Source organism: Nesoenas mayeri (assembly GCF_963082525.1).
Source record: "Nesoenas mayeri genome assembly, chromosome: 1".
NCBI lineage: Eukaryota > Metazoa > Chordata > Aves > Columbiformes > Columbidae > Nesoenas > Nesoenas mayeri.
The window spans coordinates 491714-518533 of record NC_137541.1 but is presented as its reverse complement, the minus strand read 5'-3'; the positions used below and the strand labels follow the sequence as shown (position 1 = coordinate 518533).

Below are 26820 nucleotides of genomic sequence, written 5' to 3'. Positions count from 1 at the left end.
GACACAATATTCCAGGTGTGGTCTCCGCAGGGCAGATAAGGTAACACACAACAGCACCTCAGACCTCAGCATGTACCACAGCTCACGGGGTTCCCGCTGCTCGTATTTAAGGGGAGCAGCGTGAGATCAGAGCGTGTTGGGGTGAACCCCCGTGGCTCGCACGGGCACTGGGAACGTGGCGCCGAAACCTCCCTGTGCTGCAACGGAAGATTAGAGAACGTCCCGTCTGCCTCCTGCCCAATGTGCATTCAGGGAAGAACAATGCACATTTCTAAAATAATAAAAACAAGACCTAGAAAATCTGAATTCTCCATCTTCAGCAGAGGAGGCAGATGGAGACGGCTGAAGGGCACCGTGTGGAGACACAGCACACACACTGCAGACTGGGGAGAACAGAGAGAAGCTGGCGCAGCTGAACAGCAGGGAAATGGAGGTTATTAAAACCAAGGAAACACCCTTCCTAAAGCTGAAACTGCATTCAAATGAGGAACATGGGGAGAATCGTGATCTCTTGCAGGTTAAATGTAGAAACACAGTATGACAGGCCAAACATGAATCCGTGGAACAATCTGCAAAAGAGATCAAGACTGACACTAAGTGATTTTTGCAGCGCACGGGGAGCAGGGAGCGCAGCAGAGCGTCTCCGGTGCCCCAGCAGAGGGGAGGTGCTGCGGGTCTGTCCTCCAGCGCTCACTGCGCTCCAGCGCCGGAGCCAGCGAGAACCAGCCGGTGCTGGAGCCAGTGAGAACCAGCCGGCGCTGGAGCCAGCGAGAACCAGCCGGCGCTGGAGCCAGCAAGAACCAGCCGGCGCCCTGGGGAAAGCCAACGTGGAGCTCACCTAAGCGGCTCGCCCCAGAGGCTCCAGGCACGCGCGGCGTCCCTCGGGGTACGCACTGGGACCGGTACTGTTTAACATCTTCATTAATGACGGAGCAGGATCGAGCGCACTCTCACAAGCTCGCAGACCACGCCAAGCTGAGTGCTGCGGTTGATTTGCTAGAAGGACGTGATGCTGTTCAGGGGGCCTGGACAAGCTGGAGAGGTGGGACCGTGGGAACCTCGTGAGGTTCAACAAGGCCAAGTGCAAGGTCCTGCACGTGGGTCAGGGCAACCCCTGGTATAACCCAGGCTGGGGATGCAGGGATGGGGAGCAGCCCCAGGAGAGGACGTGGGGTGCTGGGGGTGAAAGATGGGACATGACCCAGCAATGTGCGCTTGCAGCCCAGAAATCCGACAGAGTCCTGGCTGTGTCACCAGCCCCATGGGCAGCAGGTTTGGGGGATCCTGCCCCTCTGCCCCGCTCTGCTGAGACCCCCCTGCAGTGCTGGTCCAGCTCTGGGTCCTCAGCACAGGACACACACGGACCTGCTGGAGAGGGGCCAGAGCAGCCCCAGGAGTGACCCGAGGCTGGAACAGCTCTGCTGGGGACAGGTGAGAGAGCTGGGCTGTTCAGCTGGAGAACAGGAGCTCCAGGAGACCTTAGTGTGGCCTTTCAGTGCTTAAAAGAGGCCTGTGAGAAAGATGGGGACAGACTTTTGAGCAGGGCCTGTTGTGATGGGGTGATGGTTTAAACTAAAGGAGGGAGATTCAGGCCGGACATGAGGAGGAATTGTTGCCCTGAGAGTGGTGAGAGCCTGGCCCAGGTTCCCAGAGAGGTGGTGGCTGAACCATCCCTGAGACACCCCAGGCCAGGCTGGACGGGGTCTGAGCACCCTGAGCTGGTGCAGATGTCCCTGCCCATGGCAGGGGGACTAGGGGGCAGGAAGGTCCTTCAGCCCCAGCATCCTCTGCTCTCGGATACAGCACACATGGGTGCGGGTAACGGAGGTCCCTCCCCAGCTCCAGCAACTCCGCGATTCTGTAGCCAGTGGGGAAAAGCCCAACGTTCCATGTCACCATCAGCCACGTTGGGAACCACGCTCAGCCCCCGCACCCCAACAGCGCAGAGGGTTTGTGGGGACATCGCATGGGCACCTTCCCTTAGAGCCCAGCGCTGGCTCGGGAGCCCCGGGAATGGACATGCCATCTTGGTTTGTTTGTCCTGATGTGGTTTTGGTTGAAAACGCTCCAATAACCTGGGGCCTGTTCCAGACGCAACGCACCAGCACCAGAGCAGAGCAGGGGTGGACGGCCGCGCAGCCCCGGGAACGACCCACGGGGCAAAAAAGAGATCCAAGTTACCCGACAACAAAAGCCTCACTGAAGTCTACTTAGATTTCCAAACGCATCTGTCAAGTTCTCTCATTAAAATCTCTTGAGGAAGCAAAGAAGCTGTGGGATAAAAAGGAAGGGTTTTGCATGTTAGATTTGTTAAAAGGTTTAAAATAAAAGTAAATGATTGGATTTCACATCAGAAGAAAGGTCAGAGCAGAGTCCCATGGGGACCGGTGCCAGGATTTACACTGCTCAATGCAGCCCTAGATCACTGAGGAGAGAGCAGTGAAAGAGAAGTAACAAGGTTTGCTGATAATGCTCGGTTATTCAGGATAATAAAGATGAGGGAAATTGTGAGGAGCTGTGGAAAGACCTTAAAATGTGTGATGAAATGTACGGTGGAGAAACACTGATGCACATTGGAAGAAAGAACTCTGCTCATACGTGAAGTCACGGGCTTCGAGCTGAGCTGAGCTGAGCTGAGCTGAGCTGAGCTGAGCTGAGCTGAGCTGAGCGTCCCTCCCGGACTGTGACACTCGGCCCATGGAGCGCCAGCCCCACGTGCCCCCGCAGCCAGGGACGGGAGCAGCACCGCCCCGCACCGCCCCAGCGCCACATGGACACAGTGGCTCCGACTCCGGCCTCTGTCCGGAAAGGAACACAACACAACTGGGGAAAGGCAGGCGACTCGGCTGTCTACAGCACAGGAAGGTTTTGTGTACGAGGAACAGCGCTGCTTGGTACCACTGCACCTGGAGAACTCGGGGACACGGTCTCGAGTGCCCGCAGGGCTGGTGGCCGGTCCATCGCCTCCTCCAGCGCAGGGACTCGCACGCAGCAAATCAACCCACAAGTTTCAGAACAAGCTGCATCTTCCAGGTGACAAGTTTCTTGTTGCCACAGGATATTGTGCTAGAAATTGACACGGAATCAAGGAGCGACTGGAGAAGCTCCAGGCCGGGCAGTCCCTGGGGTGTTAGTGCACACAGGACTCCTCTGGATGGACAATCTCTGCCCCACGGGCTGTTGGACACGGACGGGGCGCGTGGGGAAGCGTCACCACGTATGTGCCCGATCCCATCTCCTCCCGGTCACCCAGGACGCGGCTCTGCCCCAGACAGGACAAGGGACTTTGTGCCCAGGCCAGCGGGAGGCCCTCAGGGACATGGGTTAGTGCTGGATTTAGGTTATGGCTGGACTTGAGGGTCTCTTCCAACCAAAATGATCCTACGATTCTACGATTCTGCGGCCACCCTTACAAAGCTCAGCAGAAGCCCTTCTCAGCTCCCAAATGACACACCCGAGCTGCAAAGAGACGCGTCTGCCGTACGTGCACACCCGCTGCTCAGCCGTTTCCTCCAGACGACCCACTGGGGTGTTGGGAAGAGCTGCGGCTGCCGGACCCACCCCCGCGGCTGCACCACTTCTGAGTCCATGGGCAGAAACCGCGGGAGCAGCGCACACGTCCCAACTCACCGCACGGCCGAGTCGCTCACCGCGCTCCCGGGTGCTGCGGCCACGAGGACAGGACCGTGCCAGCCCCGAGCCAGCCCCAGGAGCAGCACCAGGGCGCCCGTCCTCGCCAGCAGCACCAGCCGTGACCGCGCTGGCCCCAGGAGCAGCACCAGGGCGCCCGTCCTCGCCAGCAGCACCAGCCGTGACCACGCTGGCCCCGGGAGCAGCACCAAGGTGCCCGTCCTTGCCGGCAGCATCAGCCGTGACCGCGCTGGCCGCCCTGTGTCGTGCTTGGGGACCTGCACGTCTGAAGTGATTCCCATCGACAGCCCTGCTCAGCGTCTGGCCTGCAACACCCCAGCAAAACCTCGCCCGGAAACACAAGGTTAAAGCTCACGAAGAGCCAAGCGGTCACCCCACACGGCAGACGCCCTGGACGAGCGGCTGGAGCGCAGCCCTGCACCCATAGCCCCTTTACCATCTTGGTCACCGCTGCTTCTCCTTGTAAGATGTAAATCAAGGAGACTCAGCGCAGGACCTTCCTGAAGAAGGTGATTCGTATTGAACTTCTCCTGGTGAGCTGACTCTGTCCACTCACATTCCCATAACCGCGAACCCAGAACCGGCGCCGTGAGCCACCGAGCGCCCCGATGGAGGTCACCAGCGAGAGCACGAGGGACGGTGGCTGCTCCATCCTCACTGTGCCTCCTGCTTTCCTCGTTTGGCAAACTCATCCCGGGTCACCAGACCTCAGGTTTTGGGTTTTCCTGCCACATGCTTGTCCAATGAGCTGATCACAGGCAGCGCTTGGGACCGCAACGCTGGGAACTGCCGCACTCTGCAGACGGCTTTGGTCTTTCTCCCTCAGTTATTTATGACAGCGATGATTACGTAGCCCACGATAGGGACAATGTGTCTTCACGTCACACGGGTGTGCATTAAAGGTAACTCCAGCGCTTTCTGACAGCGCCCTCAGGGAGCTGCAGGGCAGGTCCCAAAATCACTGGGAACTGTCTCGCTGCCTGTTGAAAGGCCCAGACACTGCATATTCAGCACGGCAGGAAGGAAGCTCACGACCCCTAACGCAGCGTGAGCACAGGAGAAAACGCTTTTGCTGCCACTGTGCATCGGTGTCCAGTTTGTTCAACGCCCGGGGGTGAGGTTCCCCCGCTGACCCGGCCGTGCACAAACACTGACCCAGAGGCCTCATCCTGCGGGCCCGAGTGCACCAAAGCCCCAGCGACTGATGCAGCAACTCGCTGAGCGTCGTGTGTCGGAACTGATTCTCGATGGTCTTCACCAGTGGAGACGGTTCCCAGCGAGGCACCGTTTTATCCCTGCGCTTCTACAAACGCTTTCATTGTACCAGGTGTACAGCTGCAACTTGAGATTTGGCCAATTTAGTCCTAATTCTCGAAGAGCTCAATAGCAATTATTTAATTTCTCCAAGAGTACAGATGTCGCGTGTGCAGCATCGCACGCCGCAGCTGCTCCCTTGCTGCTCTGGCAATCCGCGGGGATGACTCCTGCTGCCCGCGGGCGCTTGTCACCGGCTGCTTCATCAGATGAGTCAGAGGGGACCTTTATCACTCCCCGGCGATGCCGCGAACGGCTGTGCCCACCGGCAGGCAGCTCTGCATGTGTCAGAGCTCCAAACGCCCGTGTCTCAGCTCTGATCACCCGCGTGTCCCTGGACAGCCCTCCCACGCCATCCCCAGCGCCGGCTCCGAGCTGAGAGCAGAAACGCCCCCGCACGGAGGGGTGTCCGTGGCAGCTGTGCTCGCTGTCCATCCGCACATCCTCCATGGGCCTACCTGACAGCTCCTGTCTCTTTAATGAATGGCTTAGCACCTTCATAATCAGAAAAAAAAAAGTGAATGATGTGTTTTGGTTTACGGCTTCAGCTGCCCAGCTGAGCGGCATCCCCACGGCCCGGGGGTCCCCCTGCGAGGGGCAGAGCCCGTTAAACCCGGCCCTCGCACCAGCTCATCAGGGGCAGCACCACGCGAAGGCGGTTTCACAGGTTGGCTCACACCGGGGGTACGGTGTGTGACGGCCCTGGGCCCGCTCGCCAGGCCGGGCCGCGGCGCTGTGCCGCGGCAGGACCGCCGGCGCCTCCGGGGAGCCCCGCGCCGCGGCTCCGCCACCCTGGCTCCCTGGACCCGCGTTGCCACGTTGTACTCACCATATCCTCATTCTAATACATTCTAATACAACGGCTGTTTCCCTTGGGTCTGACACGTTTCCTCTGTAATAATTATCATTAACTTCTTACTGTAATTAAGAATAACTTAAAGTTAACACACTCTGGCTCTCACAATATATTTTGTCATCTCTGTTTAGAACACGAACACCCAGAAACAAAACCTCTTTTTTTCGTACCTTACACGCTGGTAATTTAACCCTCAGTGCTCATAGCGGGTTTCCAACCAGCAAAGACATCATGTGAACAACAATCAGTTCACTAAGCCAGCTCCCGCGTTTCTCAGCTCCTTCTGCTGCCACTGGTGACGACGACACCTCTTCCAGTGGCAGGGCCAGGAGCAGCGGTAGCGGGGTCCTGTCTGCACAGCCCTAGCGCTGCGGATGTCGGACACGGGCGCTCCGAGCCCAGCGCGACGTGGGCGGAACCCGAGCGACAGCGCTGGGCCGTGAATCGCCAGCGCACATCCGGAGCTTTAGTTAATAACCCATCGCCTGCCCTTCGCTCCCGCACCTACACACCCCGAACGGGCTGCAGGCAGCCCCGCGTCTCTCCTTCAGGAACCTGCTCCACAAACGCACTTATTCCGCATCATTTGTACTGGTAAGAATACAGGTCTGTCACAGCGCCGAGCTTGCAAGCAGCCTTCGGAAAATGCAAAGGCCAATGTGAGCGTGACCCAGGCACGCGATGGCACGGAAAGGCACGGCAGACAATGCCCTGCTGAAACACCAACGGGGCCAGCAGCCGCGGTGGCTCCTCAAGGGAACAGAACAACGCGTGGATCCGAAACCTCGCGTTTCTGTGGCTGCCCCAAAACCCCAGGCTGATCAGATCCCCCGAGAGCTGCAGCCACCGCGGCAGGGATCCATCACCCAGCACATCTGCAGGGATCCATCACCCAGCACATCTGCAGGGATCCATCACCCAGCACATCTGCAGACACCGTGGCAGGGATCACCCAGCAGATCTGCAGGGATCCATCATCCAGCAGATCTGCAGACACCGCGGCAGGGATCACCCAGCAGATCTGCAGGGATCCATCATCCAGCAGATCTGCAGACACCGTGGCAGGGATCCAGCAGATCTGCAGACACCATGGCAGGGATCCATCACCCAGCAGATCTGCAGGGATCCATCACCCAGCAGATCTGCAGACACCAGGGCAGGGATCCATCACCCAGCAGATCTGCAGCCACCACCTCGGCCTCGCCGGCCCCACGTTTCACCTCATCTCAGTCACACTCTGAACGAGCCCCAACCTGGAGCCGGGAGTGACGGTCCAGAGGCTTCTCTGGACACCAGGCATGGCCGAGCGGAAAAGAGATCACATCCACTACAGATGCAATGCTTTTGACTTCTTGGCTTCTTATACCACTTCAGTTTAACAAACCAGGCGATGGAAAGGCATTGCATTTGAAGACCATATAATGAAAAAGCCAAAGAGAGCAGCAGGAATGGAAACGTTGATAATTAATACTTGTGCTATGGGAACCTGTACAGCAACCCTGACAACTGCTCTGAAAAGACAGGAAAGATAAGTGATCCAGGTAATCACGGCCTGAAAGTGAGTTCGCATTCCTGACAAAACAGTCACTCCAGGACAATGACCCCGAACACGTCCCGGCGCCCTCCACGGCTCCAGCACTGGGGCCGGGGGACAGGGACAGATCTGCCTCTGGTTCTCTCCCGCCCTGCAGCTCCACTGGTCACTTACACCCCCGCGAAATGATTCCAAAGCCTATTGTGATTTGTTAGCATGTTACTCCCGCTGTGCACGACCGTTAATATTCATACATGCAAATGTATGCAGCTGGACACGGGCAGCCCGGCGCTGCTCGGGGCTGCCGCGCGGTCGGCGCAGGGGAAGGGCTGTTTGCACCCGACATCACCGATGGGGCTGAACTGGATCATTATCCTGCGGATAATTAGCATTCAGGCCTGCTACTGACAGACTTAACTCATTGTTTACAGGTGGGAACGGATGACAAGTGCAGTCCCAGAGACGGAGAGAGGACGTTCAGACACGGACCTGCTGGAGAGGGGCCAGAGCAGCCCCAGGAGTGACCCGAGGCTGGAACAGCTCTGCTGGGACAGGTGGGAGAGCTGGGCTGTTCAGCTGGGGAACAGGAGCTCCAGGAGACCTTAGTGTGGCCTTTCCGGACTGAAAAGGGGCAATAAGAAAGATGGGGACAGACTTTTGAGCTGGGCCTGTTGTGACAGGACAACGGGTGATGGTTTAAACTAAAGGAGGGAGATTCAGGCCGGACATGAGGAGGAATTGTTGCCCTGAGGGTGGTGAGAGCCTGGCCCAGGTTCCCAGAGAGGTGGTAGCTGAACCATCCCTGAGACATCCCAGGCCAGGCTGGACGGGGTCTGAGCACCCTGAGCTGGTGCAGATGTCCCTGTCATGGCAGAGGGGGAACGAGATGATCAACAGCCACCAGTGTCTTGATGTGCATCAAGAACAGTGTGGCCAGCAGGCCCAGGGCAGTGACCGTCCCTGTGCTGGGACCTGGGGAGGACAAACTGCCAATCCTGGGGCAATTCTGGGCCCCTCACGCCAAGAAAGTCCTTGAGGTGCTGGAGCGAGTGGAGAGAAGGGAACGGAGCTGGTGAGGGGCTGGAGCACAATGTGATGGAGCGGCTGAGGGACCTGGGGGTTCAGCTGGAGAACAGGAGCTGAGGGGAGACCTTCTGATCTCTGACCTGCCTGAAAGGAGCTTGGAGCCAGGGGGGTCGGGCTCTGCTCCCCAGGAACAAGCGCCAGGAGCAGAGGAAACGGCCTCAAGTTGCCCAGGGGAGGTTGAGGTTGGATGTGGGAACAATTTCTCCCCAAAGGGCTGTGGGGCATTGGAACAGGCTGCCCAGGGCAGTGCTGGAGTCACCAGCCCTGGAGGGCTGGACAGACGGACATGAGGTTCTCAGGACATGGGGCAGGGACAGGGTGGGTTGTGGTTGGACTCCATGATCTGAAGGGGCTTTTCCAATCTAAAAGGTTCTATGATCCCCCAAGTCAGCTGCCTCCAAGACCTGAGGTTCAACCTTCTCTTGCCACAAGATCTAGGAAACCCACAGGAGACAGCAACATATGTAATTTCATGAGGATGAAAACAGCTCCTCCAGAATGCCAGAGGTACCCGTTATTGAATGACATCTATGAAACATTCGGTTTCCCATTTGGTGATTGAATTTTCCCTCAACCTGCCCTGGGCTGTGCACAGCTGGGTACAGCTCGGCACAGCCCTGGCACAGCTGGGTGCAGCTCGGCACAGCTGGCTCCAGCCCTGGCACAGCTGGGTGCAGCTCGGCACAGCCCTGGCACAGCTGGGTGCAGCTCGGCACAGCTGGCTCCAGCCCTGGCACAGTTGGGTGCAGCTCGGCACAGCCCTGGCACAGCTGGGTGCAGCTCGGCACAGCTGGCTCCAGCCCTGGCACAGCTGGGTGCAGCTCGGCACAGCCCTGGCACAGCTGGGTGCAGCTCGGCACAGCTGGCTCCAGCCCTGGCACAGCTGGGTACAGCTCGGCACAGCCCTGGCACAGCTGGGTGCAGCTCGGCACAGCTGGCTCTAGCCCTGGCACAGCTGGGTACAGCTCGGCACAGCCCTGGCACAGCTGGGTGCAGCTCGGCACAGCTGGCTCCAGCCCTGGCACAGCTGGGTGCAGCTCGGCACAGCCCTGACACAGCTGGGTGCAGCTCGGCACAGCTGGCTCCAGCCCTGGCACAGCTGGGTACAGCTCGGCACAGCCCTGGCACAGCTGGGTGCAGCTCGGCACAGCTGGCTCCAGCCCTGGCACAGCTGGGTGCAGCTCGGCACAGCCGGGCCCAGCCCCAGCAGCCCCGCGGGCACCAAGCCCAGCCTGTCCGTCCCAGTCAGCCGTGTCTCAGCCGGTGTCCCCAGGGGCTCTGCAGGGCCATGCAGGGACATGCCGGTGGCCGTGGCTGTGGACAGGATGTCTGCAGGCGGCTGGTGACCAGGGGCCTGCTCTGCTCCCAGCAGCGCTGACGGGTCACCCCACACAGGGGAGACACCGATCACAGACGGTTTGTGTTGAAGGGCCCTTCCCAGCCCCCCCATCCCCCTGCCATGGGCAGGGACATCTGCACCAGCTCAGGGTGCTCAGAGCCCGTCCAGCCTGGCCTGGGATGTCTCAGGGATGGTTCAGCCACCACCTCTCTGGGAACCTGTTCCAGGCTCTCACTGCCCTCAGGCCAACAATTCCTTCCTCATGTCTGGCCTGAATCTCAAGTTCCTCTTCAGTTTTCTTGTAGGTCCCTTTAGGTACCAGAGGCTGCTCTAAGGTCTCCTGGAGCTCCTGTTCTCCAGCTGAACCCCCCAGCTCTCTCACCTGTCCCAGCAGAGCTGTTCCAGCCTTGGGTCGTTCCTGGGGCTGCTCTGGCCCCTCTCCAGCAGGTCCGTGTCTCTCTTCAGTCGGTGGCCCCGGAGTTGGACTCCTCGTGGGGATGCACGAGCGCAGAGTCCGCAGTGATCTTCAGCCGTTTAACAATAAACATCCCTCACTGTTCAAAGCGTTTGTGTTACTGCCAAAGCGACAGCACTCGGCCCCGGCCAGCAGTGTCCGGGCTGCCTGTGTGTGCTGATGGGACCCGGGCACGAGGGACATCTCCCGGCCCCCATGGCCACCAGGACCTGGTCAGACCCAGCTCGCAGGTGCAGGCGAGCAGCGAAACAGCGATCACAGCACTTCTGTTCTGACTAGATGATTTGCATCACATTTTCAGTCCTTGTTCCCACAAAGCGTGTTTCTAGCAGCTGTATCACGAGGGTTCGGATCACCCGTCTCTGTAATGTCAGCACAAGTCACGAGTTGCTGTGCTGGAACAGTTGCAGGCAGCTGAACTCCGAGAGGAAGCGCCATCACAAACCGAGAGCACGTGCTGCATGATCGGCGTGACACCACTGGCATAAAGATCTTGGCCAGCGTTTGCCCAAGGACAGCTCAGAACAGACCTGCAGCAGGACCCTCCCGTTTTAACGGAGCTCAAGGGACACGGCAGATCCCGCCTTGGCTGGGAAGTTAATTCCTTCCTCCTGCCCCTCTGCTCTGCCCTGGGGAGACCACACCTGGAATCTTGTGTCCAGTTGTGGCCCCTCAGTTCCAGCAGGACAGGGAACTGCTGGAGAGAGTCCAGCGCAGCCACCAAGATGCTGCAGGGAGTGGAGCATCTCCCGTGTGAGGAAAGGCTGAGGGAGCTGGGGCTCTGGAGCTGGACAAGAGGACACTGAGGGGGGACTCATTAATGTTTATAAATACATAAAGGGTGAGTGCCATGAGGACGGAGCCAGGCTCTTCTCGGTGGCAAACAATGATAGGACAAGGGGTAATGGGATCAAGCTGGAACACAAGAGGTTCCACTTAAATTTGAGAAGCAACTTGTTGTGGTGAAGGTGTCAGAGCCTGGCCCAGGCTGCCCAGGGGGTTGTGGAGTCTCCTTCTGTGCAGACATTCCAACCCGCCTGGACACCTTCCTGTGTAACCTCATCTGGGTGTTCCTGCTCCATGGGGGGATTGCACTGGATGAGCTTTCCAGGGCCCTTCCAATCCCAAACATACTGTGATACTGTGATAACCTGCTCTCGCAAAGCTCTCTAGTGACGTAAATCTGCACGGGTTACAAGGAGCTAAATGTGTGTTGTTCACTTGCTGAGTGTCAAGGTGCATTTGAAGCACGCTGCTCCTCTCAGGAGCATTCACACCCTGCAGCACACACCAGCTCCCGCACCAGCGGTACTGTCCGCGGCCCCGGCAGCACGGCCGTGGCAGGAGATTGCCCACGGGCGCCACGCGGCTCAGCGCAGGGGCTGCACTGCGGGGGCGGGCAGGACGGAAATGTCCCCGGGCTTTGGTGCTGGGTTCGGGCAGAGAGGGGCGGCGCTGCCATGCACCAGAGCCGGGCGCCTGGAGCAGAGGACCCGGCGCTCCACGGAGCACGAGCCAGCGGCTGTTAAAATGAAGCGTGTCACATTCGGAAGCCAGAATGCTTCACTCTGAAGACCTTTAGAGCAATCAGTTAAAGACCTGTCTCGGTAACACACGTCACTATTTAGGAAATTCTGGAAACTCGAGAAATCCCAGGCCCTGGCAGCACTGCCAGGAACGCCACAAGAACTACCACCAACCAGCCTGACTCCAGTCCTGCGTCAGTTAACAGAATGCGGCTTCGTGGGAAGAGGGAATGGGAAGTGCCACCGGTGGCAACCGCAGGAGAGCCTGTGCCGCAGCCCGAGGGTTTGGTACCGCCGTACGAGTTAACTCCGCACAGCGCAGCGTCTGGCCGGAGCCGTCAGGGTGCTCAGAGGCCGGACAACACAGTCCGAGGCAGGAGCCACGGCCCGGGCAGCTCGGAGCTGCACAGCACCAGTCTGGTCCATACTGTGGCCCTATAGCACCAGCCTGGTCCATACTGTGGCCCCACAGGACAATCTGGTCCACACTGTGGCCCCACAGCACCAGCTCCGGTCCGTACTGTGGCCCAGGCAGCTCTGAGCCCCACAGCACCAGTCTGGTCCGTACTGCGGCCCCACAGGACAATCTGGTCCGTAGTGCGGCCCCCCAGCACCAGCCTGGTGGTACCGCAGGCCAGGCTGCACCAGCTGCCCAACCCCGGCACCCCCGGGGCCGTGTCCCCGTCACCGCGGCAGCACCAGGGCTGGCCCCACGGGAACCGGGATAATGAACCACATCCAGCTGGTGAACAACAGCGTAAATCCCCATTTGGGAACAGGAGACCTTTGTGTCTGAGGAGGATACGAGGAGCGGCGCCACCGCAGAGGAGCGCTCGTCAGGGCGGCCCGGCTGCGGCGCCCAGCACTCCGGACAACAAGAGATCCTAATGCAGGTAAATGCAAAGTACCGAAACTGCAGGCCCTGTTCTCAGGGAAAGAGACATCCTTGAAAAGCAACAACTTAAGAAGTGTAAACTGCCACCTCCTGAGCTCCCACTGCAACAAGGGAAGAGAGGCCATCTCTGGGCTTATAGAGGTGACGCAGAGGAAACAGAAGATGCTCTTCCCTCCGCACACACAGGTAAGAGCTCCCCAGGACGGCCGGCTGGCGTCTTCAGGAATGGTGAGAAAACAGACACTTCAAGGCAATACAGAAAATCCCAGGAGTAGGAAACGAAGTCTTGCAATGTGAAATCCAGCTGGATTTATTCCTATCAAAGAGAAGGTCAAAAGGCATCTAGATCACCATACATACGGAAAGAAAAATCCTTCCAATATTTTAGAGCTGTCAAACAACACTGAGAAAACACATTGGATTTCAAGACACGACTCACGAGCCTTGAAATGGGGCAGAACTGCCACCAGAGGGGCCGCCGAGCCCCGCGCTGCGTACGAGCCCAGGCTGTGCGCAGCCCCGGCGCGGCTCGCAGCCCCGTCCTGCCGCTCCCTGCCCGCTGGGGCTGCTCCGGGACACGGGGAAACACGAGGAGAAAGGAGCCGCTCCCTGCGCCGCGCGAGCGCCGCACGCTCCGGCACAGCCAACCACCCTGCGCCACGGGGGCAGAAACAACCCCCGGAGCAGCCCGCTGGAAACGCGGGGGTTTCGGCCCTTGGCGCCCCGCGGTGTCACCCGCTGCGGTCAGACCCGGCCGCGGGCGGGCTGTGGAGCCAGAGAACAGCTGGTCCTGCGACACTCCAGCCTCTCCGTCTTCGTAATCAAATACAATAGCTGGGGAAATGTAATGCGCCCGTACACACAGGAAATAAAACTAAACGTAATTGCCCCTTCTCTCTCATATTTTACCTAAACAGAAAACATTTTTGGTAATTCCTACCTATTTAGCTGGGCTATTGTGAGCTGAAGAAGTGCTGAGGAAAGAGCATCTGACACCGTTTTTTAAATGTCATTTGTTTATAATGATGTGATTATCTCCTGTCGGGAAGAACAAGGGCCAGTAGACTCTAATCAGAAGAAAATCCACCAAAATTCACTAAGAAGATACCGTAAGCATCTGCAGCATTTTTCATAATTCCGGTTTCTGCAGATAAAGCTGCAGCTCGGAGACCTCTGACAACCTCCCGTAATACCTGTTCTACCCGCGTTCCGGAAATGAGCACAAATGCCTTGCACCTGCTCCTGTGGAACACACCCCTTTGCTCGGCTCTGCCCGGGACACGCGGCCCCAGCCCGACCCAGCGCTGACCGGGGTGAACCTGCACTCAGCCCACGGGGAGCAGTGCCTGCACCAGGGCCCGCGCAGGAGTCCTGCACACCCGCACTGCTGACAGCCCTTGGTTTAAAATGGGCTTTACTGACCAATGAGACACCGTTCAGGAACTACCCAGACCTTCCTGTCTAACGCTCGCTACCCTCGTCACCAGCAGTGTTCTCCCGCCTGCCTGCAGTGCTGCTTGCTGCCCGGCTCCTGTCCCGGTCGCTGCCCGGCTCCTGCCCTGGTTGCTGCCCGGCTCCTGTCCCGGTCACTGCCCGGCTCCTGTCCCAGATGCTGCCCGGCTCCTGTCCTGGTTGCTGCCCGGCTCCTGTCCTGGTTGCTGCCCGGCTCCTGTCCCGGTTGCTGCCCGGCTCTTGTCCCGGTTGCTGCCCGGCTCCTGTCCCGGTTGCTGCTCGGCTCCTGTCCTGGTTGCTGCCCGGCTCTTGTCCCGGTTGCTGCCCGGCTCCTGTCCCGGTTGCTGCCCGGCTCTTGTCCTGGTCGCTGCCCGGCTCCTGTCCTGGTCGCTGCCCGGCTCCTGTCCTGCTTGCTGCCCGGCTCCTGTCCCGGTTGCTGCTCAGCTCCTGTCCTGGTCGCTGCCCGGCTCCTGTCCTGGTCGCTGCCTGGCTCTTGTCCCGGTCGCTGCCCGGCTCCTGTCCTGGTTGCTGCTCAGCTCCTGTCCTGGTCGCTGCCTGGCTCCTGTCCTGGTTGCTGCCCGGCTCTTGTCCTGGTTGCTGCCTGGCTCCTGTCCTGGTTGCTGCCCGGCTCTTGTCCTGCTTGCTGCCCGGCTCTTGTCCTGGTCGCTGCCCGGCTCCTGTCCTGGTCGCTGCCCGGCTCTTGTCCCGGTTGCTGCCCGGCTCCTGTCCTGGTCACTGCCCGGCTCCTGTCCTGGTTGCTGCCCGGCTCCTGTCCTGGTTGCTGCCCGGCTCTTGTCCTGGTTGCTGCCCGGCTCCTGTCCTGGTTGCTGCCCGGCTCTTGTCCTGGTTGCTGCCTGGCTCCTGTCCTGCTCCAACGGCGCGGTGCAGTTTTCCCACCCCTGTGCTCCAGTGATGCATTTGCAGACTGTGACCATGCCCTCCGCACAGCCTCTCTATTTACACCGCACCAGCGCTAAGGAGAGGGTTTGCTGGGCTTCTGTTTGGATATCCCATTACCTTTGGGTTTTCACAACATTTTGATGTTGCTGATTGACGTTCAGCTTTGGATTCACCGTAACTTCTGAACTTTTTCTCCATTCTCTCTTTCCTGCATTTGCGCAGCCAATTACTTTTCTGCGTGATCATCTGCATTTATCCTTACCGAACTGCATCTAAGCATTTTCAAACAATAGTTTCTACTTGTCAGGATGATTCTGAATCCTCAGCCAGCCTACAAATGTGCAGTGTTTGCAGTGACTCACCGAGGGCATCTGCAATGTCCTGGGTCCCTCATCAAGCGACTATTCTTGTCCAGAAAAGGGGAGGATGATGTTCCAACGCTTTGGGAGCTGAACTCAGCAGAGGGGCTGCGGGTTTTAATTCTGCTCCTGCAGGTCCCAAGTCAGGGAACAACAAGAACGACGCTGCAAACGTTCCCAGAGCACAAGGCCGGGAAGGGAGCGCAGGTGCTGGTGCAGCGAGATGGGCCGTGTCGGGTCAGGGACGGCGTGTGAAGTCCCAGAGACTTTGCTGGGGAAGCCCCTGTATTTCTGCATCATGCCAGCAGGTATAACCGAGCAGCTGACCAAGAGGTTTTGGTGGCAGCCCCTCGAGGAGGATCCATCGTGCCCAAGCTCTGACGTGTCCAGCACAGATGAGGTGACACAGGAAGGTGTCCAGGGGGTTGGAATGTCTGCAGAGGAGACTCCACAACCCCCTGGGCAGCCTGGGCCAGGCTCTGACACCCTCACACCAACAAGTTGCTTCTCCTCTTTCAGTGGAACCTCCTGTGTTCCAGTTTGCACCCACTGCCCCTTGTCCTGTCCCTGGTTGTCACAACGTTCAGCATCAGAGAAAGCTTCCACACCTTGCTCACACACACCAAATGGGTGGTAGGAAAACAAAGTTTTCAAGGACCAACCAAAGAACTGCAGAGCGGAACAAAATCAACCAAGTCCCATGGCTGTAAAGTGTCCAAAGAACCAAGTCAGCCCTTCGTCTCCCAAGGCGGCTGCGAAGAAAGGAAACGGCTCCAACACGGTCTGACTTGTCCTGTTCTTCCCGCTGGGCGGAAGGAACAAGAACATACCCTCTACAGAACCGGTGGCTTTGCGTGCTTGATCCAGGCTGCTGGTTTTGTGCAGTTAGTCCTGAGCGCTCGGTGGCGCTCACTGTAGAGTACAGAGGGAGGCAGACCCCTCCCTGATGTCCTTTTGGGAAGCAGAGGACGAGGACGGGGCACTCAGCACACCGGGGGCTGGTGACACAGCGTCCTCTCGTGAGCAACGGGCAGCGACAAACAGCGAAGGGAAGAGCACCAGGGGCAGCAGGAGGCCAGGGAGCCCGGGGGGCCAGGGGGGGCAGGGGGGCCAGGGGGGCCAGGGGGGGCAGGAGGGGCAGGGGGGGCAGGGAGGCCAAGGAGGCCAGGGGGGCCAGGGAGGCCAGGGGGGCCAGGGGGGCCAGGGGGGCCAGGGGGGCCAGGGGGGGCAGGGGAGCCAGGGGGGCCAGGGGGGCCAAGGGGGCCAGGGGGGCCAGGGGGGGCAGGGGGGGCAGGGGGGCCAGGGGGGGCAGGGGAGCCAGGGAGGGCAGGGGGGCCAGAGGGGCCAGGGGGGCCAGGGGGGGCAGGGGGGGCAGGGGGGCCAGGGAGGCCAGGGAGGGCAGGGGGGCCAGGGGGTGCAGGGAGGCCAGGGAGCCCAGGGAGCCCAGGGGGGCCAGGAGGCCAGGGGGGCCAGGGGGGCCAGGGGGGCCAGGGGGGGCAGGGGAGGCCGCAGAGCTGCTCTTCAGCAAGCTCCTACTCCCAGCTCAAAGCCCTTTATATTTTTGGCCTCCACAACGTGCAGTAGGAATAAATTCTACAGTTTAATCACCTGCAGTGTGACAAGGTACTTTGTTTTATTTTAATCTTGCTGCTTGCTAATTCCACAGAGTGCCACCTCATTCCTTTGTGCTGAGAAATCACTATTGTTCCATATTCACCTTCTCCTTGCCTACTCACGATCCCATATAACTCTGTCATCTCCTCCTCGGGCGTCTCTTCCCCGAGCTGAGGAGTTCCAGCCCGTGTCATCGCAGATGGAAAGTGATCTGCGCTTTGGTCACCCCGGCTGGTTCCTCTGAACCTTTTCTAATGCCTCTGGTCCAGGTGGGTAAACTACAGCTGCAACTAAGAGGCTGTCAAACCCTGGATTTAAATAGAATATAATGCTATTTAGGTGATCTTCTATTTCTTTCTTATTTCGTCACATCCTGTATGTGTCACCAGCTGCTGAGAACTACCCACGGCTCCCAAACCTGCTGCAGTAAAACGCACAATGGGAACCCATTGCTAAGGAGTCTGTTCTTAGAGACTTCCAGCCCAGGGGCAGCGGGCGCCGGGGACCCGTCCCAGGCAGACGAGCTGGTCGGTGACCAACAGCGCCACCGCCGGCACCTCCTCCGAGTTCACAGAACCACGGGACGTCAGGGGTTGAGGGGCCCTGGAAAGCTCACCCAGTGCAATTCCCCCATGGAGCAGGAACACCCAGATGAGGTTACACAGGAAGGTGTCCAGGGGGTTGGAATGTCTGCACAGAAGGAGACTCCACAACCCCCTGGGCAGCCTGGGCCAGGCTCTGACACCCTCACCCCAACAAGTTGCTTCTCCTCTTCCAGTGGAACCTCCTGTGTTCCAGTTTGCACCCATTGCCCCTTGTCCTGTCCCTGGTTGTCACCAGCAGAGCCTGGCTCCATCCTCCTGACACTGCCCCTTTCCATCTTGATCCCCAGGAATGAGTCCCCCCTCAGTGTCCTCTTGTCCAGCTCCAGAGCCCCAGCTCCCTCAGCCTTTCCTCACCCGGGAGATGCTCCACTCCCTGCAGCATCTTGGTGGCTGCGCTGGACTCTCTCGTGAGTTCTGGTTGTGTTCTGTCCATCACTTGACGCAGACCCTTTGCCAATCCCCCGCAGGGCCCCTGAGCCGCTCTGCTGACAAACCGAGGCCGGTGCCGCCGTCCGCCCCAGCGCGGCGCCGGCTCCAGCGTCCGCAGGGCGAGTGGCAGCGACACCCGGCGCTTCACCGCGGAACGAAGGAAAAGCCGAAGGGAAACCCCGCGAACTTTTCTGCAGCCGGAAAATGATTTTAGGGCAGATTGTTCACCCGTTTCCCACGGCTTGCTTTTCAAACAGGTAACCACTTGTCCTGAATATGTTTTTAAACAAGAGAAGGAAGGGGCTTAGCATAACAGTTCCCCTTCCCAATGCCCTTTCCTCTTTAACGAGCAGCTCCAACAGCTGGCGCTGCCCGCACTCTGCTTCCATCGCTTCATTATGTCATTACCCGCTCCTGGTTCTTGAATAAAAGCGGCCACAAAGCCTCCTATTACCCAGCAGCTCCGAGCTCCTGATTTGCAGGAGCCGAGCGCCCCGGCCCCGGGCTGGCGGCAAAGCTCGGCCCCGGGGGAGCTCACTGCTCCCCGCGTTCTCCAAGCCCGCTGCCAGAGAGCTAAGCGGTCCCAGAAGACACTGCTCACCAAGAGATCTTAAAAAGACTATTCTGAAGGCATGTTAATTTGACAAGTGGGATTATACAGAAGCCTTTTCAAGAACAGATTTAATTTTCTGCTTCCACACCTGTGCTGTTGCTATAGAAATGGAGGCTGCAAACTCCCGTTTCCCAACAGCGCGCAGCCTGTCCCCCGGCAAAGGCGCCTCTGCGGACCTGCTGCCGCCCCCCGAGCAGCAGCCCCGGCAGAACCAGAGCCGGCCCCGGCCCCTCCCTGTTTCCGAGCACAAAGCTCCTCTGCGGGGGTTCCCGGTGCCGGTCACCGCGGCCCCGTCCCTGCTCTCGCCAAGCCCGGCTGTAACGCGGCTTCTCCCCGGCCTTGCTAATGAGTCACCACCCGACAGAACGACAGGACAAGCCGATGCGGCTCCCGGCTCCAGACCACAACGGGCAGGGCAGAACGGGGCTGGTCCAGCCTGCCCACACACCCCAGTGTCCCAAACAACAGCCGGGGCTGAACGGACAAGGCTGGAGGAACCTGTCTCAGAGCACACGCAGCCAGGAACCGCTCGAGGAGACCCAGAGCGGCTCCTTCCGCTTGGTTTGCTCTGGAACAAGGGGAATCAGCTCTTTGCTCGTGTCCCCCCGGCTCCGTCGGGCCCCGGGACACCGGGTGCGGGGAAACTGGGGTCCTGGTGTGGGGTGCAGTGCACTGGGGATGCCTGGGATCCAGTGAATTTTCTCCGGGGCTGTGTTTGGATCGGTGCTGAAACACTTCTGCTGGCACCGCGACGGTTCAGCCACCGCTGAGCAGCGCTCACCCAGCACCAAGGGCTGTTCTGCTGCTCCCCACAGCCGGTGCTGGGGACACGGGGAGCTGGGAGGGGACACCTGGGACAGCTGGGACACCCCACACCACTGACGCCACGCTCAGTACACACACCAGGGCACAGCTGGCCAGGGAGCTGCTGCCCAGGGGGGGCTGGGCATGGGCTGGTTGTGTGAGCAACACTTGTCACTGCACAGCCCCCCGGCTGTTAGTGCTGCGGGAGCTCTGCGGGTCCCCAGCCCCACCTGCTCCCGCAGGGGCCCAGAGCAGATCACACAGGATCCCAGGGCTGGAATGGCTCACAGAAGGAGACTCCACTTGCATCACTTGTCTTTCTTGGGCTTTACTTCTCCCTCTTATTCTCCTTTTAATTACAAATTATTATTACTTTACTTCAATTTTAAACTGTTCTTATCTCTGCCCATGGGCTTTCTCACTGTTACCCTTCCCGTGCTCTGCCCCCATCCTGCTGGGGGGGTGAGCGAGCGGCTGTGTGGTACCCACTGCGGGCTGGGGTTAAATTGGGACAGCAGGTAAGGAGCTGGGATCGATGGGGAGTACAAGCTATGGCCCCACCGGCACCAGGGGTGAGCCCTGTGGGGACCCAGAGACGAGAGGGAAGAGCAGGAACTGCATCCTGCGGCGCAGCCACGGGCACCGCGCTCTTCATGTCAGGGGAACGAAGAAATAGCAAGTTACTGGTGCCATCCCAAGGATCTAGAGGTGGTTTTACCACCCTTGCATTACGGATTTGCTCACCCAACCCACCTGAGCAGGTGGGGGCACAGAGGGGGTTGGGAGCAGCGGGTTCTCGGCTGGAGGGGCTGGTGGACACTGTCACCTGCCAGCGCCCCATGGAGGCTGCAGGACAGAGACCCCGGGGGCACAGTGATGGGCCAAGAGGCACAGGGCAAGAAATCCCAATGAGAGACAGAGAGAACTTCTTCACCCTGGAAAGCCGGGCTGGGACACGGCCCCGGCGCTGGGGGACCTTCCCCCATGAGACCGGCAACCTGCTCCAGCTGGCGCTGCTCGGAGCCGCCGGCTGCGCGGGGAGCCCAGACGTGCCGCCAGCCCCAGCCGTCCTGCAGACCTGCGCACCTCCCGCAGACCTGCGCACATCCTGCAGACCTGCGCACCTCCCGCAGACCTGTGCACCTCCCGCAGACCTGCACACCTCCTGCAGACCTGCACACATCCCGCAGACCTGTGCACCTCCTGTAGATCTGTGCACCTCCCGCAGACCTGCGCACATCCTGCAGACCTGCGCACCTCCCACAGACCTGTGCATCTCCCGCAGACCTGCGCACATCCCGCACACCTGCGCACCTCCGGTAGATCTGTGCACCTCCCGCAGACCTGCGCACATCCTGCAGACCTGCGCACCTCCCGCAGACCTGCGCACCTCCCGCAGACCTGTGCACCTCCCGCAGACCTGCGCACCTCCTGCAGACCTGCGCACCTCCTGTAGATCTGTGCACCTCCCGCAGACCTGCGCACATCCTGCAGACCTGCGCACCTCCCACAGACCTGTGCATCTCCCGCAGACCTGCACACATCCCGCAGACCTGTGCACCTCCCGCAGACCTGTGCACCTCCCGCACACCTGCGCACCTCCCGCACACCTGCGCACCGACGCCTCGGGTCAGTCGCAGTGCCCAGGGCACAGACAGCCCTGCCCACGGGCCCCCCCACGGCTCTCCGCCCTCCCCAGGGGAGGCCGCTCCAGATGGCTGCGGATGCTCCCGCTGTAATCTCTCTCTCTTTGGCCAACTAATCCCCGTGATTGAATAATAATAAAAAATAAATCCTAAATTGTCTATTGCTCCCAATTCTTTTCCTTCCCAGCTGTGCCCTGTAGAAAGTGGGCTCTTAATTTCATAGAGTTAATTTCCAATCACTTTAATCTCTTCCCCGAACACGGTCCATCAGAGAAGTCCATTGCCCTTGTGACTGCCTCCTGCTGAATGGCACAAGCTCAGGCTTCTCTCCCTGTTTCAGACCCGACCGGCCCTGCTGAGCCCGGTCCCCGCTCACCCTCGGGCTCCCGCTGGCGCAGCCTCGTGCCCTCGTCCCCCTGTAACCGCAGCGACGTTCCGGGGATCGGAGAGCGGGGGGACCTGCCCCAGAACAGCACCGGGCCCCGGCCGCGCTGGTGATGCTGCGGCTCGGGAACGGCGGCTCCCAACAGCACACGCTTCTGCTCGGCACACAGCCCGGTGCCTTCTCACGCTCTCAGATACACCCCTCCACACATTCGTAGCTTTCCTTTCACCTGATTAAGTCCAAAAGGAGTAGATGACGTGCCCTGCCCAAACCCACCGTCCAGCTGCGTGGATGCTGTTCCCTGATCCACCGCACAGGGGATCCACTCAAACCTGCAACCATTCCAAAGGCTTTTCCTGAAATCTAAAGTCCTTTCTGTGTCATTTTCTCAAGAACTTGTAAGTCGTTCCTCAAACGCTGTCAGTATGTTAATCCTCTCCCGCGTTTGGGCCTCCAGTGAGGTCGGGGAGGGTGGCAAGTGCCCCCCTGCAATGCGCGTGGCTCCACCTGCTGCAGTGATCCCCCAGCGCCCTCGTTCGCTCTTCGGTTCTGCTCTCCAGGGATCCATCCGCCTCTATGCTTAGTGTTTTAATAAATGGGGAAGAGCCCACTCTGTTGATCCTGTCTGGAAGGAGATCCTGACCCACCACACGAACCCTCACACCTCGCTCCTGACCAGCGCCCGGTGGTCCTGAGCTCTCTGCTACGGAGTCCCAGCCGGGCTCTGCGCATGCAGAAGCCTGCGAATGGTTTTTCAGCCTTGGGGCCGTCGCGGCGCTTTCTGAACCCCTCGGCGTTTGGCTCTCAGAGCCCCACTCAGCAGGAGACGCCCAAGTTAATGCAGATAGGATGGAAAATCCTCTCCCGCCGTCTGCTGCCCACCGTCCCGCTTCAGGACGTGTCCACGTGGCACTTCAGGACATGGGGCAGTGGTGGACCTGGCAGTGTCGAGTTTATGGTTGGACTTGATGATCTTAAAGGTCTTTTCCAACCAAAATGATTCCATGGTTCAGTACGTCAGGTTCCAACACGGAACAGGCGGCCCGGGCTCAGCTGCCTCTGGTTTGCTTTTTCCTGCCATGCATTTATGGACTTAGTCCCCTTCTCCTTCCCCAGCACCGTCCCAGCCTGAGCGTGTCCGTCTGTCTCACCGCACCTCTCTGGAACACCTTGCACAGCCTTGAGCACCTCTTGGTTTTCTCTTAGTTTTTGTTTAAATCTGAAAGACCAGAACTGCACGCGGGTTCCAAGAGGTGTGTATAGTACAGATTTATACAAAGATACTAATAATTATGTTTTCCTTTTTGTTTCGGTGGTTTGCTTGATTTTGAGTGCTGGGGTTTTGGTTGGTTTGTTTCCTTTGTTATAGCTCCAAATGTTTCGCAGGTTTGGGCTGGACTCACATGAGCCCCAAATCCCGTCCCGAGCAGCGGCTGCTCCAACGGCTGCACCGAACGGGAGCGGCTGCTCCGGGTGTTCTCCCACGGCCATCACTGCGTGTGTACCGGCACCGATGCTCGGCGGCGCTTTGACCAGCACCAGCGGCACCACGGACCCGCCTTCCAACTGCTTCACTTGTACTTTCTGACCTGCTCTTTCATGGGGGTTTTCTAATGCCTCAGCTCTAAAAAAAGTCACAGCGACGTCAGATTTCTATTCCTAAGCAATTATAAAGAACTGAAAGGTCTTTAACGGGAAGAGCACCTCACAGTGTTGCTTCTCATGTGTGTTATTTTGCACATGCCAAAATAAATTCATGTTACTATTGCTCTGTTTACCAACCTGGCTTGATGCAACCCCATTCACCGACCCTCCCTTTACTTAATTTTGACTCATCTGCCAATTTTGACTTATTTCCCGCCCTGTAAGGCCAAGAGGCAGCAGCCAGCCCTGCACAGCCCCTCTGGGGCTGCCTGGAGCGCCCAGCCGTGCTGCAAACGGGCCGTTCCCCCTTGTGCCTTCTCTGCTGTTTTCTGAGTCACAGCAGCATTTTCTCCTTGCTCCAGGATCCGCGGATACAAACAGCCCCGGAGAAGCACGCGCGGGACCGCTGGAGATCAATCCGAGAGGAAAAGCGCTCAGGCCCACGGAGACAGATGTGGGGTACAAAGCTCGGGCAGCAGAACACATTCACTGCCCTGCTCGCAGCCTTCGGGAGAACTCTGCTCCGCGGGACCCAGCAGCACAATCTGCTCCTGTCCCGTCACAGGTGACAATGGCCAGCGGTTCCTCTGACCACCAGCACTTTCCATGAGCACTATCGCCCGACGGCAAACGTCGTGTTCAGGGTGACCCCACTGTGCCAGGACCCGCTGCCCAGTGTGTTCCTGACCCAACCCAGACGCGTCCCCAGGCCCGGCCCCCCCGTGTCCAGCAGCCACACGCGCCCCAGGCCCCGCAAAAACCCACAACGTCACCCTGGCTGTCACCACCGGTCCCTGTCGAGTTCTATCACCTGCCCAACGGCCGGTCCCCACCGGGGGCTCCATCGCCACCTACCAGAGCAGCCCCGGCGACACCCCTGTCACCTGGCACGCTCAGTGCTGCCAGTGGGTTGGGGTGACAGCTGTCCCTGTGCCACCCTGCACCACAGCGTCCCCGTGCCACACTGCACCACAGAGCCCCCGTGCCACCCTGGACCACAGTGTCCCTGCCCCACAGTGTCCCCGTACTACTCTGCACCACAGAGCCCCCGTGCCACCCTGCACCACAGTGTCCCCATGCCACTCTGCACCACAGCGCCCCTGTGCCACCCTGCACCACAGAGCCCCCGTGCCACCCAGCACCACAGCGTCCCCATGGCACCCTGCACCACAGTGTCCCCACACCACAGCGTCCCCGTGCCACCCAGCACCACAGCGTCCCCTTGGCACCCTGCACCACAGTGTCCCCTTGGCACCCTGCACCACAGTGTCCCCATGGCACCCTGCACACAGTGTCACTGCACCACTGTGTCTCCGTACCACCCTGCACCACAGTGTCCCCACACCACAGCGTCCCCATGGCACCCTGCACCTCAGCATCCTCGTCCCTGCCTCCCCAGAGCAGAGCTGGAACTCGGCATCCGCACCCAACGCCTGTTCTGCAGTTCCCCAGCACACCGAAGTTCTCCAGAACGCTGGCTCCAGCGGAGCCGCAAGCCAGCCTACCCCGCAGCTCCAACGTCCTGTCCTAAGCCTCACCTAGGACGTGTCATTTAGACTGCAACCGAAGTGACCAAATCAACCAGAAAAGTTTCTTTCCCATGCAATTAATGCAACATACACTGCTCCGTCAGGCAAAGGACACACTTCTTCCGTGGAAATGGATCTCTTATAATCCCAAAGCAAAGGTGCTGGCGCTTACCTGTGAGAGGTGAAATTGTCGTACGAGCCCACGGTATAATGTCGGAAGAGACGCTTTGTTCTGTCTTCTCTGGTTTCTACAAGAGAAAGCAGACACATCACAAAGCTGCGAGCTAAAGGAACGCGGCTCCGCTGTCTCTGCTCCCCTGCACGGACACCAACAGGGCGAGCCCCGCTCTCATGCAAACCTTCCTCCACGAACAAGTGATAATCTGCGCAGACACGTGCCGGTGTGAGCAGCCCCGCGCGCGCTCGTGTGCGGTCCCACGTGCGCACATCAATCTCTTCACTAGAACCGCCAAAGCACGTCAAGGCGTTGGGTTCCCCCAGGACCCGGAGGCAGAGCCGCAGGACGGTGACCGCGGGAAGGCAAACTCCCTCCGCGGCTCCTCCCGTCTCTGCTCACCACGCCAGCGGCACAGGACAGGCCCAGGACCGGTGGGGACAGTCCTGACAGCCCTGCCTCACACCCGCACTCACCGAGCTCTGCGGGTGCACGGGAGCCACGTGGAGGGAACCCGGGAACCCAGAGACACTCGTGTCACCTCTTGTCCCAGGCACACTTGGGTCACCTCTTGTCCCAGAGACACTTGTGTCACCTCTCGTCCCAGAGACACTCGTGTCACCGCACGTGCGGCACCGCAGCCGTGTCACCCCACGTGCCGTCCCTCCCGCACACCTGCAGCGGTGCTGGCTGTCCCGGCCACCCGTCACCGCGCCCGGGGACCGGCTGCGGCCTCCTGGTGCCCAACAGGACCCGCACAGGTACAAGGGACATTCCTCCACATGAGTACAAGGGACATTCCTCAGCACAGGTACAAGGGACATTCCTCCACATGGGCACAAGGGACACTCCTCAGCACAGGGTACAAGGGACATTCCCCCACATGGGCACAAGGGACAGTGCTCTGCATGGGGTACCAGGGACATTTCTCAGCACAGGTACAAGGGACTTTCCTCCACATGGGTACAAGGGACATTCCTCCACATGGGTACAAGGGACAGTGCTCTGCATGGGGTACCAAGGACATTCCCCACACGGGTACAAGGGACAGTGCTCTGCATGGGGTACCAGGGACAGTCCCCCACACGGGTACAAGGGGCAGTGCTCTGCATGGGGTACCAAGGACATTCCCCACACGGGTACAAGGGACAGTGCTCTGCATGGGGTACCAAGGACATTCCCCACACGGGTACAAGGGGCGCTCCCCCGCACAGCCGTCCTGCTCCAGGCCCTCGCCCTCCTCGCGCACCGTTCCGCACACACAACACGCTGACTGTTGGCGAGGCTGAAACAACAGTTCACCAAACTTCAGCAATAAAATCGCCACAAACAGGACTTGTTTCTGCTACCGAAAACGCAGCTTTGCTCCGCCCTGCCCGATTCTCGGGTTTCTGCTCCTCTGGCACGTTTGGGGTTTTTAGCCTTCTCCCTCGTTTCTCAGAAGAGCCGCGAACAGCCCGGCTCCGGGTGCCGCGAACGCGCCTCACGCCACGCGGCCCTGGCCACGGCAGCGCCTGCACACGGCGAGCGAGACGGTGCACTGGGACGCGGCAAGAACACGGTTTTGGACCATTGTTAAAGTTGCAAAATGTTTCCTAAATGGTGTTTCTGCCACCTTCGTCTCACTAGTTTTTAGTTTCTATTTTTGCACGTGCTTTATAGTGCAGAGAACATTAGCAGAGTAGTGCAGGTATGTGATTGATACGTAAATACACGTGTGCAGGAGGGGTGTGCTCAAGGGCTTTTTCACTGAGGGGCAGGCGATCAAAACGGAGAGAGCCCAGCGCAGGGGACGTGCAGCGTCACAGGGACGAGCGCGGGGGCGCTGATCCCCGGACACGAGTGCCCGGCAAAGCCCAGGTGGCAACTGAGGCCACGGCCACGAGTGCCCGCTGAGGTGCGGCCCAGCCCCGCGGTGCCACCAGCGCCGGTGCGGCACAGCCCGGCCCCACGGTGCCACCAGCGCCTGGTGTGGTGCAGGCGACCCTG

General features: G+C 59.5%; 1 protein-coding gene across 1 annotated transcript in view; it reads right to left on the bottom strand.

Moving 5' to 3' along the window:
* The window catches only part of SHANK3 (SH3 and multiple ankyrin repeat domains 3), a gene marked incomplete at both ends in the record, with an annotated part of 330722 nt that overhangs the window by 92075 nt on the left and 211827 nt on the right, over positions 1-26820 (bottom strand). The window contains one exon of the mRNA XM_080358124.1: positions 24829-24904. Coding sequence (XP_080214250.1) covers positions 24829-24904 — 76 coding nt within the window. The remainder of the gene's footprint in view (positions 1-24828; positions 24905-26820) is intronic.